At 40.5% G+C, this 19,452-nt stretch overlaps 1 protein-coding gene across 1 annotated transcript in view; it reads left to right on the top strand.

Annotated features, from left to right (window-relative positions):
- The first annotated feature begins 761 nt into the window (after positions 1 to 761).
- SEC63 (SEC63 homolog, protein translocation regulator) overlaps positions 762 to 19,452 on the top strand; it is a 31,070-nt gene continuing 12,379 nt past the window's right edge. The window contains exons 1-11 of the mRNA XM_033143546.1: positions 762 to 1,000; positions 11,525 to 11,624; positions 12,817 to 12,931; positions 13,701 to 13,813; positions 14,409 to 14,470; positions 15,885 to 15,943; positions 16,439 to 16,489; positions 16,696 to 16,804; positions 17,421 to 17,515; positions 17,600 to 17,732; positions 19,331 to 19,423. Of these exons, the coding sequence (XP_032999437.1) occupies positions 877 to 1,000; positions 11,525 to 11,624; positions 12,817 to 12,931; positions 13,701 to 13,813; positions 14,409 to 14,470; positions 15,885 to 15,943; positions 16,439 to 16,489; positions 16,696 to 16,804; positions 17,421 to 17,515; positions 17,600 to 17,732; positions 19,331 to 19,423 (1,054 nt within the window). The 5' untranslated portion in view covers positions 762 to 876. The remainder of the gene's footprint in view (positions 1,001 to 11,524; positions 11,625 to 12,816; positions 12,932 to 13,700; positions 13,814 to 14,408; positions 14,471 to 15,884; positions 15,944 to 16,438; positions 16,490 to 16,695; positions 16,805 to 17,420; positions 17,516 to 17,599; positions 17,733 to 19,330; positions 19,424 to 19,452) is intronic.

Raw genomic sequence — 19,452 nt, 5'->3', positions numbered from 1 at the left:
CACACACATAGTAAAAGGGGCTGGTTAGCGGAAAAACCAGGAGATACAGCTGTTATCATCTGGTCCACTAAAATAATTCAAAATACACTGTTGCATTTTTATGTGCTTTCTGAACGGATTAGTACTGTATTATCAAAAATGTCTCCGCCATTTTTTAAAAAAGTTCCTAATAATGAGTTCTCTGGAGTCAAAGAGCGATAGGAGGGAAAGTTCGTCAGTTGCCTGCGCAGCCTTGAAAGAGACCTTCATTGCATTCCCACCCCCCATTTCACTTTTAATTTGTATGGCGCCTTCCTATATTGCACACAAGGCGGTTTACAAGCCGCAGGAACAACAAAACACACAACCAAGCTCACACACCCTATAAGGACCCGTTGCAAATAAGTCGTAGCAAAGAGAAAAAAAAGGACTCTCCCTCCTTCAAGTGCTACCCCCTCCACCCGCATTTCAAACACAGAACGCTTCTGGTCGTTCAGGCTTCCGCTCTCCTCCTCCCCGCAACCCGCTTGGGACGGAAAGGACTCCCCGCTCAGCCAATCCGGGACGACCGGGGCCCAGGAACCGGAAGCGCGCGCGCGACGTCACAACGGTGGCGATGGCGCCTGCGCAGTGACACGTCTCCCTCCTCTGCTAACGCTGGCGCTGCTGGGGGCCGAAGTGGAAAAGGGAGAGCGAGAGCAGCAGGAGGTGGTGGGGGGCGAAGCGGGCAGACGCGCTCCAGAGGCCAGTGGGTGGGGCAGGCAAGCAGGCAGGCAGGCGCTGCTCCTGTTCTCGCGGGATCCTCAAAGCGGCCGCTGCTTCGCCTGGCTCTGGCTTGGAGGCGAGCGGCGAGCGCCGGGAGAGGAGAGCCGAGGGGGGCGGGGCGTGTGAGCGGCCATGGCGGGGCAGCAGTTCCAGTACGATGACAGCGGCAACACCTTCTTCTACTTCCTCACCAGCTTCGTGGCCCTCATCGTCATCCCCGCCACCTACTACCTGTGGCCGCGGGACCAGCACTCGGGTGAGTAGGCGAGGGCGAAGCCGCCGCCCGCCGCTCCAGCTACTCCGGCCGCGGTGGGCCTGGCGCCGCCGCGTGTGGGTGGGGGAGCCCCGTCCCTCTCCTCTGGCGGGTCCCGGGAAGCCCACCTCCCGCCCCGCAGCTTCCCCTCGAGGGGCCGCTGCCACACTCCGGAAAAGGGCTTCCAGTCGAGGCTCCCTTTTCCTCCAGCTGTTTGTATCGAGCTTCTGGAAGTGGGCAGAGGAATCCCAGAAGAGGAGTGGGATTTTATTTATTTATTTTAAAAAAGGAACATATCAGTGTAGGTGTTTTTGGCTTGCAGATTTTCATCTTGCAGGATCTGCAAATGCACATAAGGTGCATTTGCGGTGTCGTGTGAAAGGAAGCCAATATGAACGCGTGGAATGAAAGCCTAAGGCTTACGTAAACGTGGAGCAGCCAGCCCTGGTTGACTTCGCTGGATGCACTCACTGACTATATACTCCAGATCAGAGTCATATATTCGGTGCTTGATCTGTCTGAGGAACATATCACGGGCTGATCTGTTTAAGTGGGTTAGGAGCTTTCATGTTGAAAGGGAAGACTTTTTTTCTTCCTGATTGTGAGCATGAGAGAGATAAGGGCCAAGTAATCTTCATTACATGGCTTCTTTGCCTGTGCACTGTGAAGCTGCCTTGGGAGCAAGTTGTAGTAGCTTGTAGCATGATAGAAATGTGAAGTAACGATCCTTATTATTTCAGTGACTGCTTCAGAATAAATAGGTTTGTATCAAGCTCTGCTTTGGTGTAGCTTTTAGCCTAAAATGAATCTTCACTTGAGAACTTGGTAGTTAGTACACTGTAATACACACCCCATTCAACTTTGCAGTTTTAATTTCCAGGCTCCTGGAAGACTATTGGGGAATGTTTGCTGCTTCTCAGTATTTAGAACATATGTCATTATGGACAAGGATGCAAGCATTGTTGGAAAGTTCGAGAGGCTGTGAGTTTTTCTGAAGCTAGAAAGGAGAAACCTGCTCCAGACCTTTGCAGAAAACTAGCCAGCAAATAATAGTATCTCATAGATACTGAGCATCTGGATAGTTGCACCCCTTGTTACAGAGGTTGTGAAGTCATGGAAGACATCTGAAAGCTGCCCTGTTTAGGGAAGCTTTTAATGTTTAATAGATTATTGTATTTTAACATTCTGTTGGAAGCTGCCCAGAGTGGCTGGGGAAACCCAGCCAGATAGGCGGGGTATAAATAATAAATTATTATTTTTATATTATTATTATGGAGGTTTAAATGACTAACCAGCTAAAAAACCCAGCTTTGTTACTTGGTTCTAATAATAAATAGGCAGAAATAAGTAGGGGATCTTTTTGTAACATCTTCCACTTCAGAAGCCTCTTTGCTCAGCTGAATTTTTTTGTTAAGGTGCTGCAACAAATATTAGTTTATGTCAGTATCTAAAGTAGCTGTTTACAGATGTCAGCAATGGCAGATCTTAAAGCCAATAACACACATTTTCATCATCATGTCATTTGTGCACACATTTTAAAAGTTAATTAACCTGATATTCTAATAGAATATCTGTTAGGACACAGAACACCTAAAATAATAAGTGTTTTCTTCAGGATACAGGTTGATAAAAGAAGTGATAGCAGAATTGGGCAGACAGTTTACATTTGACCCAATGCATTATTACAAAAGTCCCAAAATGAGGGAAACCATATTAGCAACCATCCCTGTCTTATGTGGCATTCTTCCATGCAATAAACCATTGTACAGTACTATGTTAAGTAATACAATACACTCTAAGAAAGATACTTCCTAAGTTTTGAATCTGTCTTCCTGGATTTTATGGCTATTTTTTCTTCATCCATTAGCATCATCTGAAATCATTAGTCTAATGGGATCCTGAAGCTTGATTGAAGCTGTCTAGTTTCCTGATATGTGGCTGGTGATGCATATATCTAAAGTATCTTTGCCAGATTCCTAGCCAACCTTTTCCTGAAAAGAAAGAGATACTGCCAAGGAATTCTGAATAATTTTCTGTTTTTGACTGGCTCTGAATTAGAACCTGCTTTAGCATCCTCTCTTCATTTAGTTTCATAGTCCTTTACTGGAGAAAAGTAACCATTGTTGTCCCACATGCAACAGTGAATTGTGCTTTGTTATGGCTGTACTGGGCAATAGTTCTCTCTCTTTTAAAGTAGGTATGGGGGTTGAGGCAGAGTTCATTTTTGAAAAACAGAATGTTGCCCTGAGTGTTCACACCAACTTTTTAATTCTGATACCTGAGTCTTCAAGGTAAATGGTATGTTTGAAAACTAGTGCAGGGCTTGAGTTGATGTTTGAGCTTCCAGATTGTTCCATGAACTTTATTCTGAATTCCTAGTGGAGTAATTATTGTGTTACAAACAAACTGACAGACTTTCAACTCATTGGCAAACAGGTAAGTTAAACCAAAAGCCTGCCTTCGGTCACCCATATGTCACAATAAAACGTTTGCTTTATAAGATAGGACTTAGTCTATGGCAGGCATAGGCAAACTTGGCCCTCCAGATGTTTTGAGACTGCAATTCCCATCATCCCTGACCACTGGTCCTGTTAGCTAGGGATGATGGGAGTTGTAGTCCCAAAACATCTGGAGGGCCGAGTTTGCCTATGCATGGTCTAGGGCCTTGGTCAGACATAACACCAAATTACATTACTTGGACTTGTGAGTTTCTCACTCTCTCCTTTTCTTGCACATCTGTAAGAAGATTGGAAGCTTTTGGTTCCACTTTCAATGAACCACCATTTAATTTTGTGTGTGAACCCTAAACTTTGGCTTATCTTAAGGTTAGTTTATTTGAAACAAGCCAGCTTCATAAACCATGGTTTGAAGTTGACTTATTTTTGGTAAACCACGGTTAAGAATAATTACAATGTGTCTGGTTCAGATGTAGCACTATACTGTGGTTAAAAAGTAAAGTGAACGATTTTAGTCTTTTCCTTTGGGCCGAGCTCATGGACATGCAGGTAGTAGTGGATGAACCAGGGGCTTTTCACATGACATATAGGCACAGCCTAGTGTTGCATCTAAATCAGACCTCTGTCTTAAATCTTATTTTAGCTACTTAAAATTCTGTATGTTGAAGCAGCTGTTGAACAATGTTGCTGCTTGTAAATTAAAAGTGGCAATTGGAAGAAGAAATACACCTTGTTCTGCCAAACATGGTGTTCCAGAGTTAGGCACTTTCTGGGGACTTGGCATGCCACCTGGTATTGCTGCTTGTTTCCACCTCTGCCATGCCATGATTGTGTCAGGGTTTTCTTCGCTTTGTCATACAATGCTTGTAAAGCCTGTGTGTGTTTGTGTGTTGCGGAAGCACTTCACATTGCTCAGTGGTGTATACTGTTTAGCATAGCTGCAGCCATCTGACTAATTTTCCAAATATTAGGAACAGACTACACTGCACATTTGGAGGTTGAAAGGGTAATTAAATAAGCCAACACGTATAATTTATGCCATTTCAAATAGTATATGCAAATTGGCTTCAGCGACAAAATGTGATGGGGAAAGAGGTTATACAACCGATGGGGTAAAACTTCCTGGTGTCCTCTGGTTTTAGGAAAATGTTGCAATTTGTGCCGTTGCCGGAACTTGCTTTGCAGGTGCTGTACCTTGCGCTTCAGCCGTTGGCCACAAGCTGTGCAATCATGTTGCTATCTAAAATGTTTCCTTTAGATTGTTTTCGCCGTTGCACAGAGGATACACTTCTATCCATCATGTAATAAAGATAAAGAGCAGTGATGCTGATGCTCTCTTTATTCTTGTTTTGTATATATGTGTGTCTATAGATCTGTTAACATTTAGTTTTTCTTAGCTTGCAGTTCAGAATGATGAAATGTGACATAGGTTGGTGGTGTGAATTGCATGGCTGGCCCTTGGAAGACTACGAACAGCAAGAATACTGGGCTGTATCACACCCATGCAGCAGCAGGGTTGAACAGACTTGGAGAGTGCAAGTTACAGGAGGGAGGAAAGAATGAGAAGTTCCAGTTGTAGGAGAGGAAATCTTATTGTGCACCACTGTCTTTAAGTTATTTATGTTGGTGCTTTACAGTGCGGTCTTAGCCGTCTTTACTCTGAAGTAAGTCCTACTGAATTCAATGGAGCTTACTCCCAGTTGGTGGGGTTAGGATCACAGTCTTCCTGCTTCTAATGTTGCAGATGCACAACGTTGATGCATTTGATTTATGGTTACAGACGGCTTCTAAATAGCTTCTCACCTGTGGTGGGTGAATTGCCCCACCCCCATGACACATCAAAGTTTAATTTTGGGGGACGGAGAGCAACACAAATTAAGGCAGATACATTGCTGGTAGGTAGGCAGGCAAACATTGTTATATCTTTTGGTATACCTTTACTGCAATCCAATTTTGCAGAGTTATTTTAACTCTTCTAATGTGTATTACACCCAGTCATATCATAGGGTTTCAGTTTAATAAGAAACCATGTCTTAAGGTTGTATGTGTCCAAAAATGAGGTGCTGCATTTTTAACAATCTTTAAATGTTTTAACTTTTGCACGATGATATGTGCATACAGAAGAATGTGAAATGGTACTCATTGTTTCTTTTTTTTTTAAATAGGTGTTGTCATAATGGCTGTGGCGTTAAGCCAGTTGAATTCAGCACCCTTTAGGTGGTGGTTCACTTCAAATTCTTACATCGCTTCTAATGATGGAAAATTAACATGCAGTTCAACTTGCCATCCATCTATATCAGGAGCAGAATGCAAAATTACTTATTTTGCTGTTTTGGTTTAAGTTCCATAGAATATTGCGCTGCTTAGGGAATGATAATGGGGCCTCGTTGGGTTGAGTTTACAGTGTTTCTAGAGAACTGAGCTATCTTGGCACTGAGCAGTAAATGTTCATTTGATAGCTCAGTGCCTGTCTGATTATTTAGATCCCAGAGTTTTAACATATTGTGTAGGACTATTCTAAAAATATGCATGTTATCATTTGAGTATAAATCATTACATCCACTGCAGTAAAAATCATTACTGTGTAGAGTTGCTGGGAAACCATTTGATCATGAAAAATAGTAAATTCTGATTAACCTTGACTTAAGGTGATTATGAACTTGTGTGTGTGTAAGTAAGTAAGAGGTGTATTGAGAAGCAGGTGTTCAGATGACAAAAGTACAAGCAAGCCGACTTCTACTTCTGGCTGCTCCTTAGAATGCAAACTTGCACATCTATATTCATGCTGGTGGGGGATGGCTGCAGACAATAAATCTTAATGTTTTTTATGTGTTTATATTGGGTGGTATCCAGTATTGTCTGTTTGGTGGAATGAATGAATAGCGGAACTCATCAAAACATATTTCAAGGAACTAGTGGTGAGGGGGAATTTTGGGTAAATACATAAAAATTATTATTATGCAAAGCAAAATCTTATCACATTCAAGTTTTATCCAAGGCCCTATCTCTCTGCCAGTCACCTTACTTAAGACCCATTGAACATAGTGTGTCTCATTTCTGCATAAGCATGCATAGGATTATGTTGTAAGACAGGGTTGGTTGGTTTATGAGCAGTTATTTAGCTGATATGGTTTTGCGTTTTCTATGAAGCAAGACTGAATAGTTGCACCACAATATTTATGTAAATTACCATGGGTTAGTTTGCTTCCTGCTTTTGCTAGGTGTATGTAGGTGCTTGTGGTATGACAGAACATTAGTTTAGTACTCTTAAACCCGTGATGGCCAAACTTGGTCCTCCAGCTGTTTTGGGACCACAGTTCCCATCATCCCTGACCACTAGTCCTGTTAGCTAGGGATGATGGGAGTTGTAGCCCCAAAGCAGCTGGAGGGCCAAGTTTGGCCATCACTGTCTTAAACAATGGGGCTTTAGTATGGATCTGAGCTACTTTTTTTTAACGGCAATACTGCATTTGTTTACTTGGAAGTAACTCTTAACTAATTTCAATGGGACTTGCTTCTCTGTATGCATATTTAAAATTGCATCCTTAAAAGTCCTGTAAACATGCAGCTTCATTTTTACACATTCTTGAGAAAATCACAAGCCCTGAGCTTTCTGCCTTGTGCCCTTGAAATAAAAGTGTAAATTGTGTCAAGTTTTTGTGTGTGTTTACTAAATTAAGAGAGCTCTTAAACATACTTGAACAAATCTACTGAGCATGTCACAAAAATATCTGTTCTTGGTTGGTATGGTGTGATTATTTTGGTACTTTCTTCAAGAACATGTACTTGATAATTGCAGGAAGCAGCTGCTACAGTTAGCGACGAATTCTAAGAGTGTATACATTTGACTTGTGAAAAATCTAGGATGATCTCAGTGGATCTGCTTTCTGTTTCTTTGAACTGTAGCATCTGCTATACTTGAACCAAATCATAGGTTCAAGCTACGATGTTGGTTCAGCTCGATGAGTGTTCCATGGAAGCTTACATACTTCCTATGAATTTGCCTGATTTACTAGTTGTAAATCAGACGCGGGTGGCGCTGTGGTCTAAACCACTGAGCCTAGGGCTTGCCGATTGGAAGGTTGGCTGTTTGAATCCCTGCGACGGGGTGAGCTCCTGTTGCTCGGTCCCTGCTCCTGCCAACCTAGCAGTTCGAAAGCATGTCAAAGTGCAAGTAGATAAATAGGTACCTCTCTGGTGGGAAGTAAATGGTGTTTCTGTGCACTGCTCTGGTTTGCCAGAAGCGGTTTAGTCATGCTGGCCACGTGACCCGGAAAAACTGTCTGCGGACAAATGTTGGCTCCCTTGGCCAGTAAAGCGAGTCGAGCACCGCAACCCCAGTGTCGTTCACGAATGGACTTAACTGTCAGGGGTCCTTTACCTTTTTACTAGTTGTATGGATGGATGGGGGAGAAACAGCATTCAGTTTGCATTTAAATCCACCTAATCCATACATTCCAAAAGAAGACGCAAACCATAACCTAGCCATCCTTTGAAATTTGCACTTCTTTGAATTTTGCAATGCTGTTCTCCAGCCAAGGTAACGTGTGCATAAAACTGCACTTATTGCTGAAAATAACATATATAAATTCATCATATTGGGGAGCATTGCTTTCCAAAAATGTCTGTATTGGGCAGAATTGAATACAAATGTATATATCAGTAGAAGTGCACACGAAAAATGCTGATGAACTTCCACAAGACTTATTATTATTATTATTATTATTATTGTGGAGAACTGAACTTGAGATTGGAAAAATGACGAGCTGGGAGCAACCAAAATCGACAGTTACATCTATCCCCGGTTGCACATCACATCCCACTTTTTGTCTCGAATCTGAAAGCTACTTACAGTGTTTAGAGAACATCAACTGTTCAATTAACATTTCAACCCATGCAACATAAAAATGTAGAGCTTTTTGTTGGATTCTAGTGTTTCCCAAAGCTTTGGTCCATGCTTGTATAAAGGCATTTATGTCTTTGCAGATTATTGAATAAATTATTTAGCACATTCCTTACAGAAAATAGACTTAAAATTCAAGGTTCTAATGTCAAGAATCATTAAGTGCTTTTAAAAAAAACCTGTGCATATGCTTCTTGGTTTGTTTGTATTACTTACTACAATTTAGCCCACTGTGTAATGGAACAGCGAAAACAAGCCATCATGTTCTTAACTAGTGACGCACAACAGTAATAAATGAGTTGGAAAGATAAACTTTTTTTTTTAGTTTCAAGAACCAATTTGCCTCTTGAAACAGTGGTAAAGAATAGTATGTTATCTCTTTCAAAATAATTAAAGAGGAATGTGCAATTTAAGTAGAGAGACTGCACTTGTTCCACTCCCAAGAGTTACCAAGAACACACATGTATGATTGTGGCCAAATGATTGGGAATGGTACCTCTTAACCTTCCTTAAAAGCAAAGCTAATATTTTCATTAATTCTATTTCCATGGCCAGGAGAGTGTGCGAAGTGTAGAAACTGGGATACCTTAGATAAAGAGAGAACTTGCTCCCTTCCTCCTAAAGGAAAGCAGTGTGGCTGCAGGCGGAATGTCTATCAAATACATGTGTTAAATGTCAGGCTGCATAAAAGTCAAGACTAAAGCAGACTTAACTTTACCTAAGTACCATTTATAACCTGCTGGATCAAAGAGATAGTGGGAATTATCAACATAATGATAGCAGCACCATTAGTTAGAGTTAAAAGGGACCAGACTTGAAGACTGCCCTTTACATGTAACGCCAAACCAGAATAAAAGGGGGCGACTTAGGATGGAAAGAAACACTCCTTAGCTCAGTTCTTTTACCTTTATTATTAAGATGGCATAGAGTTCTGTAGAGAACTGTAGAGTTCTTTGGTTCTAAGGCTCTTTGAAATAAGTCTATTTAAATGCTTGGATGTTGCACATACACGTAGAATTGCAGTGCCAGAATTAATGTTGAAAATTGGATTTACAACACTTCTATTGCAGACGATTGGAAAATACAGTAAGGGGGAAAAGTATTTGATCCCCTACTAAATTTGCCTGGTGAGAAGGTGACAACAGTTGGTGCAATAATCCGCAAATGGAAGAAACATAATATGTCCCCCGCCATGTTTGACAGTGGGGATGGTGTTCTTGGGGTCGTAGGCAGCATTCCTCCTCCTCCAAACACGGCGAGTTGAATTGATGCCAAAGAGCTCGATTTTGGTCTCATCTGACCACAACACTTTCACCCAGTTCTCCTCTGGGTCATTCAGATGTGCATTGGCAAACTGCAGAAGGGCCTGTACATATACTGTCTTGAGCAAGGGGACTTTGCGGGCTCTGCAAGATCTCAGTCCTTCACGGCATAGTGTGTTACCAACTGTTTTCATGGAGACTATGGTCCCAGCTGCCCTGAGATCATTGACAAGTCCCCCCTCTGTAGTTCTGGGCTGCTTCATCACCATTCTTCTCATCATTGCAACTCCAGGAGATGAGATCTTGCATGGAGCCCCAGACCGAGGGAGGTTGACAGTTATTTTGTGTTTCTTCCATTTGCAAATTACTGCACCAACTGTTGTCACCTTCTCACCAAGCTGCTTGGCAATAGTCTTGTAGCCCATTCCAGCCTTGTGCAGGTCTACAATCTTGTCCCTGACATCCTTGGACAGCTCTTTGGTCTTGGTCATGCTGGCTACTTTGGAATTTGCTGGATTGATTGCTTCTGTCGACGGGTGTCTTTTGTACAGGTACTGCAATGAGCTGGGATTACAGGTAAGACCTCTCCCTTACAGCAGGTGCTTCTAATCTCAGCTCGTTACATACAGTGAAGATACCAGGTAGCCTGACATCTGGCTGGTTGATAGGGGATCAAATACTTATTTCACTCATTATAATGCACATCAATCTCTGACTTTTGTCTTCTGGGTTTCTGTGGTTTTTCCTGTTGTTATTCTGTCTCTCATGTCTACAATAAACCTACCATTAAAATTATGGACTGGTCATTTCTTCGTCAGAGGGTAAATGGGCAAATTTAGTAGGGGGGGTCAAATACTCTTCCCCCCCACTGTATTTAAGCACAGTCCTTAACATGCATAGTTAAAATTTCATGTTAATAAGGGTATTTATCTTGCATTATTCTGCATTTTATGAATATTTCTGCATTTTAAGATAAGAAACAAGTTACCTTGACTTTACAATGCTTTCTGTAAATTAATTTAGTTTGAGGTTTAAAAGCCAATTTAAATTTTGCTAGTTCATGTATTTCTATTGTGATATCCAAGCAAAACCTCTTTAAAACATAACTGTAAGACAACTGAGTTGATTTACATAATGGAGGACATACTGGTAGGTTTGCATAAAATATAAGCATGAGTAACCTTTTCACCTCTGAAGTTCGTACTGTATATCTGGTTATATATCTGGCTATACTGCATGTGGTTCATTATATCAAATTGCATATTTTGCTTTAATTTATATGTTTAATAACACCCAAGGAGATGACGTTAGGCTGTGCTTCTTCTTTTGATAAGTAAATGGATAATTAGACTGTTGCAGTATGTAACTATATTGACACATTGTAGTTGTCAATTGTATCTTCTTTTGTGTGAACCTGTAATTGAAGATGATACTATGGCCCAGTTTATATGTCGCAGCAAACAGTCGCTATTGCTTTACTGTGAATGTAGAGATCACTCTTGCTTCACTTCTTTACCAGCAAAAATGGGTGTTTGTCTTAGTGTTATGTCCAAATGGGCAGTTGCAGTCTGTTTTGCCCAACAGCAAACCCTTGTCTTCATGTAATGGCTTGTTTGAGGAAACCGCAACCCCCAGTCTGGAAGTAATGCTAAACCAAGGATCTTGGTTTGCTAATCCCCACTCATTCTAGAAGAAAGGTGAAGCAGGAGCTATCTGCACATTCATGGTAAACTGTTAATTAATATTTATATGGTGTGCAAATAAGTGCCTATGAAAGAGTTGAAATCTTAGCCTTTATAGTTAAATTATAAATAATTTTTTTAAAAGGTTTGAGCAGATTCAAGAAATTCAAGTCACTACTTGTTTTGCTACCACCAAAATTTAAAACGACCCTTTTCCTTCACAGAGCAAATTCGCTTAAAGAATTTAAGAAAAGTGTATGGAAGATGCCTGTGGTATCGATTACGGTTGTTAAAACCTCAGCAGAATATAATTCCCACCATAAAGTAAGTATCATTTATTATCTAGAATTTCTGTTCTGTTATTTTAGTTAATGCAATGTTACTTTTTAGTTGAAAGTATAATGTGACTTTCTGTAGTATGATGCCGGACGATCATTTGTATTACACCTGTAGGTCTTAATAGACTTGTGGGTGGACTGAGGGGATCATAACTATAAAGAAGATCAGAGGTTGAACAACACATCATGGAAGGATTCCACTGGGAATCCAAAATGAATGGTTTGGATCTGCAACTTTACTAAGCAATTGTGCTCCTGATCTGTTTTTAAACTGTGTTCTGGGGTTCTTAAGAAATTTATTGTGGGTTCTTCCATGTGAACATAAGTAGCAGACAAACTTCACTGAAGGATGAGTTACCCATCACTATTGATCTTATCTTTAGAAGTCTAGACACAGGGAGATGTTGGGTGTATTTTAGGTGAAATTAATTATGTGAAATTATGGTGAGGCCCAGTAGGCCTGATAGTTTACATGGACTTGGAATGTAATGCAGAACAATCCTACAGTCGTTTGCAATGCATGGGGTTCCATGGACACCATAGATTTCTTGGCAGATGAGTCTGTCTGGAGAGGGTTTCCTTAAGATAAGAAGTATGAATTAACTGGTTTGAATGAATTTACTTCACTGTTCTATTAAGGCAAGTGTGCGGAGCCTTTCACCTCTAGATGTTGCTGAACTACAACTCTTACCCTTGACTATTGGCTATGGTGGGAGTTGTAGTTCAGCAAGATCTGGAGTGCTAAAGGTTCCCCACACCTATATGAAGGCATGTATTGAGAAATCCATATTGGTTTCGCCTTCTTGGTAAGGCAGATTATATAGATGCTTCCAGTTAGTCATCTGCTTCAGTGCACCACACACAAAACCCATGTTTGTGTTGCCTTTTTATAGAGTGCTACAGAGAGGAATCATATGCCCCATGATGAGCATTCCTCCACAATGAAAGGAATAGGAATTAATAACTTAGAACTGAAGAGAGATGCATAAAATTCTGGGGAATGCTTATTCAGTTTGCATTAGTGATATTATTCTGTTCCCATTAATTATGAGAGGGAATAGCTCTGGATTTTTGGCCATTGGGATTTTTGTCTGTGATACTGTCTTTTTCCAACATATTCATACAAATTGATTGCATACATGTCTGAAATTCTTACTTTAATCTTTCAAATTCAACAGGAAAATAGTTCTGCTTGCTGGATGGGCACTGTTTTTGTTTCTTGCTTACAAAGTTTCCAAAACAGACAGAGAATATCAAGAGTACAATCCATATGAAGTATTAAATTTAGACCCAGTAAGTAATATCCTTTACTATTTAATTTAGTTTTAATTCAGTTTGACATAAATGTACATGTGCAGAATGGAATAATGGGAAGGTTAAAGTAGATCTGAACATGCTCAACTGCCTAAATGTAATAATACCATATACACCTTAGTTATTTTTTCTGATTAAGCAGTTTATAAAATTTTATAAATAAAAACATATGGGGCACAACTTTCACATTTAAAGCCCCCTGTAATTACGCATATATGCTTTCAAACAAGATTCACTATTCAAAATGCTCTGTAAGTTATATTTATCAATAAGCAATAAAATGAGGATGGTAATGGTAGCAATGGCAGAAATTTGATAGGGGAATATCCTTCAGTCCTTTCCAGTCTGGGTTGGCCAGTTTTGGACTGATATAACTTTGGTGGGCAATCTGTGCTTGGGCCTGGACAGGGAGGTTGTATCCCCATTGATTCTTATAGGCTTCTCAGAAGTCTTTGGTTCCACTGAACCTATTGGGATGAATTGGAACATGATACTAAGGTGATCATATCATCAGGTCAATTATTTGGGTTGGGGGATCCCCCTTTCCTCCCCCACCGTATACTGATCTGGGGTGGTCAATTTGGTTCTTTCAGCATATAGCTGTGGACATGAACCCTTTGTGATACATCTTTGCCTTCACTTTGATTGTCTGTTGAGTGGTGCTGAGAAATTAGAGCAGGTGTCTTAAGCAGTAGAAGTTCTCATTAATAGGTTTGATATAACTAACTTGAAACTTTTACCTTAATAGGGAGCAACTGTGTCAGAAATTAAAAAGCAGTACCGTTTGCTGTCACTGAAATACCATCCAGATAAAGGAGGCGATGAAGTTATGTTTATGAGAATTGCAAAGGCTTATGCAGCGTAAGTTTCTTAATAGGTTCTCTGTATAGGATGGGAGGTTGATAATGCAGGCTAATACTTGTTGATGCTTAACATCATGATCTAAATCTGACTCACTTCATCATGTTGACATCAGCAATTGCTGCAGTAACAGCCTAATGTTACTTCTACTGATTCTTGTCTTGTCCTAGCTGATTGGTATATCTCCTCCTAAATGAGTAAGTTGAAGTTGCAAAAAACCCAGCTTGTAAAGTAGATTAATATCATCTTCTAACACTCAGGTCTATTGGTTTATGAAATCTTATCTGATACCTTAATTGTACTGATGCTTTGCTCATTTTGCCCCACCTTTACCCTCTAGCACTGCAGTCTCTGCTAAAATACTTTGTAAAACTCCAGAGACATGGTGCAAATTTGCATGATTTCCATAACGTTGGTGAATTTGGAACTCTGTGTAGCCCTTTGCTGATAAACTTCCCTTTTGTTTGTTTAGAATGAACATCTGGGTGGCCAGATAAGTTGTAGTCACTGAACAGCAGAGGTCACTGTTCCCTTAAGGAACAGTCAAGGAAGTATTGAGGGGTTTTCTAACATGCTTTCTGCCTTCATTTGCTAGTTTAACTGATGAAGAATCTCGAAAGAATTGGGAAGAATTTGGCAATCCTGATGGGCCACAAGGTAGACCTGTAACAACTTCTTCTTCTTCTTCTTCTTCTTCTTCTTCTTCTTCTTCCTCTTCCTCTTCTTCCTCTTCTTCCTCTTCTTCTTCTTCTTCTGTCTCCCTTCTGATTGGGTTGGTTGCCCCAGCCACTCTATATAGCTATATCTATATCTATATATCTGAGTTTATTTAGTACTCCAACTTTTGTCCTTTCTGGTGGTGGTTGGAGTTTTATTCATTTTGTTGACTGTTACACATCTTTGCACCAACTGCACTTTTCCACACACCCAAATCTAGCATTTTTCATTTGCACCACACTGAGGGCCCCTGCCCCCACTTAATTGTCCAAATAACCAGCCTGGAAAATTTCTACATGTTTTGCTTTGTGAATTGATTATGATGGGTAAGAACCTCAAATGCAGCATTGTCCAGCACTTAATTCTATTAAATTACATGTAAATGAGTAACACTGACATAAATGATTGCTTTTGTGCAGGCAGAGATTGCAGCCATAATATGCAATACTTTGTACGTGCAGCTTCCTTATTACTCCAGTACAGTCACACATGGGGTTATCTGTCTGCAAAGAACCAACTTGCTGTGAAGCTCTAGCCAGGGAGCTGGCAGTTGTGCCCCTATCCCTTCAGGCATACAATATCTGTATGGTGAGTCCCTCCTTGTTAGTTCCAATTGCCATGACATCAGCAGCACTGGGAGCTTGCTCTGTAGGCATAGCTCTTCAGTAAGCTATTCAGCTGGTCTGAAACCAGATTGAAATGGTTCTGATAATCAGTCTCATTCAGATGAGTTTGCATGGCAGCCACCTGATCACACGTTGGCCAAGAAGGCAATATTTGCAACTAGCCAATAGTTATTACAATTCTCCATGTCGTAAGGAAAAGTTCTTTTAGAAGCAATCTCACAACCTCCTGTTTCAAGGCAGCTGGGACTTGATTAGTTGCATAAAGGAGCATTCACCACTTCCTGGACCCAGCTGGGATTCTTTGCCTGTACATAATTCTTTTTCAAGTGGTTATCTGTGCTTTTTTTTACACAAATCGGCTCACCCTTCCTCCTCCAAGTGCCTTTTATTTCTTGGTGGATGTGAAGGAGTTGAATGGAAAGGGCTACCCTAATCTCTCAAGTCATACATCAGTAGCAAAGGATTCCCTTGAGGGTTAAGAACCTGAGCGCCAGCTCACTGGCTAGAACTCTAGAATATCCCAATAGTTTATTCTGCACAAATGTGAAACTCTATATGTGACTGCACAGACGGTCATTTCAAGAACTCCAGTTCCTGTTTTCCCAACATACAGGAAGTACTGGGATATTATTATTTTTAATCCACAATATATACAGCTTACAAAATGCATGAATTCATTTGAGTTTACTGTCTTACTATTTCATAACTTGTTTTCTTGTTCTTTGCAGCTACAAGCTTTGGGATTGCGTTGCCAGCTTGGATTGTGGATCAGAAGAATTCTATTTTGGTATGGTAACATTCTGTTCTCTGCCAATTTAACTGTTCTAGCTGAAAACCACAGTGCAGATTACTTTTGAGTATTTGCGGGTTCCATAGTAGTTTTCAGAAAGGTGACAATCCATGCATGCAGGATATTTATAAGCCTTGGGTTTTCTGTAACCAGCTGTGAGGAAGTGTTTATGCACTTGCCCATTCAGAGTTGTGGACTAGTTTTGTAAGGAGTTAAAATGCATCTAAAACACTTCAGCCCTGGAGTGGTGCACCCTTTGGAGTATTTAAAATGGTCTAGCAAGAAAAACTTAAGGTGGGCTTTCAGTACAAATCTTAAAATATCCTACTTGATTGCTTGAAAGTTTCTGATTTTTTTTACTTCAAGTGCTCAGTGGTTTTGTCCTTCAGACACCTTAACAGATGGCTGTAATGGTGAAGACTGATTGCTCTATCTGTAATTAACTCATGACTTTGTCAGAATGTCTGATCTTCTCCCATTATATTCTTCTAGGTCCTGCTTGTTTATGGATTGGCATTTATGGTTATTCTTCCAGTGGTTGTAGTAAGTATTTATGAAAGGGGAAAGGTGCATTTTGGTAAAAGATGGGGCTGCAGGGTCACTGGGCTTACAACCATATTTCACCTGCTCATTTATTGGCCCTGCAAGCACACTTTTACAATGCAGAATGTCAGAACTGGAGGCTATATTATTTTGACATATTTTAATGAAATTAATAGCTGTCAATTTTTCTGTCTTGAATGTATTAGGGTTCCTGGTGGTATCGATCAATACGCTACAGTGGAGACCAGATTCTCATCCGCACCACCCAAATTTATACCTATTTTGTTTATAAAACAAGAAACATGGATATGAAAAGTAAGTTTCAAAGCACCAGTTAAAAGGATGAATTGTTGAATTCTGCACTCATTTGACTGTTATTCAGCATTTAAAAATGTAACTCTCTGTGGAATGCCTAAGCATTCAATGGATCAATGTTTCAGTATGCTTAGGGGTTTTCTTTAGAATGCTGCTCAATTCCTTCAGGAAGACGTGGGAACTTAGGATGGTAAGTGTCTGATGACTTTAGACACTTTAGGTGGAGATTTGCATGACTGAATGCTTTTCCTCCTATAACCCTCTCTTGCCACATATAAAGAATTACCGGTAACATATCTGAGTGAAAGCTAGCCTAAATTGTTTTCTATGAAATACAGTTTTTTAATGCAGATTTTTTAATAGCAGTCATGTGAGCCTCTCCTTGCAGTGGTACAGTTCAGATATATGCTTGCCTACCTCAGAGAACTAGGCCCATTGTGGTGGCTGAGAAAACAGCTCCTGCCTGCTTTTATTGTATCCTGATTTCCTTGTCTGGAAGCAGACATGTGGGCAGTGGGAAGGCACTGCTAACACTTTTTTTTTTGAGTTGGGCAATTGTGGTAAAATGGTATTTCCAAATGTTTGCTTTGTATTTATATTCTGGTTTTCTTTGCAGGACTTATAATGGTTTTAGCAGGTGCTTCTGAGTTTGACCCACAGTATAATAAAGATGCAACAAGCAGACCTGTAGACAACATTCAAATACCACAGGTTGGCTATTGCTGAGATACGTTAAACTACTTGTGTTGGTGCCAAAATATTATTTAGTTAACCCCCTTCTGTTTGTCGTTTCAGCTAATCAGGGAAATTGGCAGCATTAATTTGAAGAAAAACGAACCACCTCTTACCTGTCCTTACAGCTTGAAGGCCAGAGTGCTCTTACTGGCTCACCTTGCCAGAATGAAAATTCCTGAGACCCTTGAACAAGGTACCTTGCTTGAGAAACCACAATGGCATAAGGCTAGAAGTGGATCATGTCAAGTCATAAGTTTTGGTCTGATCACTTTCTTGGTTTTTATGGCCAGGCATGTGTGGGCTGAATTTTTTTAAAAAAGAAAAATCACAAAGGCTAAGAAAAGCAGAATTATGCAGCCTGATAAATTATGCAAATGAAATACATTGAATGACTTACTTTCATTAGGCATCAGTTATAGCTTTTAGTCCTGGAAACCATACTGCACATTTGAAATCTTGCCTCTACCCCTGGGCATATTAAAACCTCTCTGGCTTCTGAGGTCTGAGGCTGCACCAAGCAAAATTGGCTTCCTCACTCAGATGTCAAACAGATAAATAATTATACAACCTTCTGTAATATCTGGAGGCAGCCCTGTATTGGGAAGCTTTTCATGTGTTGTTTTTATTCTGTTGTGGTTTTGTATATTCTGTTGGTAGCTGCCCATAGTAGCTGGGGCAACCCAGTCAGAGGGGCAAAATTGGACACAAACCAATTTGGAAGTTTCAGGCTCTCCTGTGTATGAAAGTGTCACAAACTGTGAATCTTTCTTTTGACCTCTTGAATCAGACTTCTTTAGGTTTTAGGGTTTTTTTGGGTTTTTTGTATTACAGGGTTGAGAAGAGATATATCACCTCTCACAACCTTGGCTCCCCCCCCCCTTTTTTAAGAAGTGAAAGGAAAAACACTTTCTCATCCACTTATGGAGTTTCTTTTGATTTGGCTTCCTCAGTGTCATTACAGTATTATTTTGAAGTGCAGCATTTTACCTTTCTGTTTCTATCCATTTAGTTAGGATCACATAAAGGGACACACTCAGACACTGTTGGGTTGGGGAGCTAAAAGGTCCCTCTGCTCTTGATAACTCCAGCCATTAAAAAAAATCAAAACCTGCTCCTATCTTGTCTAATTCAGTTGGGCACAATGGTCACAGAGGAGGACGGAGTTCCAAGGAAGGGACTTAGTTCAGTGGTAGATCATCTGCTGGTTGCATGTTGAAGGTTTCAGGTTCAATCTCTGGTCCCTCCCTAGAGAGCTGCTGCCAGTTGGTGTAAGCAATGCTAAACTAGATGGACCAATGGTCTGAATTGGTATGAGGTAGCTCCCTGTATTGCTGTTGCTTGAAAGAGGCCATTTCAGCACTTGTTTGACAAGTTGCGCCTTCTACAATTCCCTCCCTTTTTATTACCCTACACAGCAAAGGTGACTAACCTTTGGCCCTCCAGATGTTTTTGGACTACAGTCCCAGCCACAGACACTGGTGATCAGGGATACTGTAGACCATCATCATCTGGAGGGAGGAGAGAGATGTATATACAGTAAAGCAGTTGAAAGTGATCATGCTTTAGTTTTAGGTAAATCTTAGGTATAAGATTGTTCCAAAGGGTGACACAATTTCGAAAGAGTGGGATGGGCCACACATTATGACACTTCTCTCTGTATAAACATAAGGAACATGTGGCAAGGAGATAGTAATAGCGGTATAACAGAAGCAAAAAATGAGACAAAAGCTACAGTTTGTGGCAAGATTGACCTTTATATAACGGGACTGTTGAATGTCCTATGTCTTGCAGATCAGCAGTTTATCTTGAAAAAGTGTCCTGCTTTGCTTCAAGAAATGGTTAATGTAATCTGCCAACTCATCATAATGGCACGTAGCCGTGAAGGTAAGAATAAGCTTTATTATATGCCAGCT

Source organism: Lacerta agilis, chromosome 3 (genome assembly GCF_009819535.1).
Source record: "Lacerta agilis isolate rLacAgi1 chromosome 3, rLacAgi1.pri, whole genome shotgun sequence".
In the NCBI taxonomy this organism is placed as follows: domain Eukaryota; kingdom Metazoa; phylum Chordata; class Lepidosauria; order Squamata; family Lacertidae; genus Lacerta; species Lacerta agilis.
The sequence above is the reverse complement of the archived record's forward strand: the minus strand, read 5'-3'. Positions and strand labels throughout refer to the sequence as shown.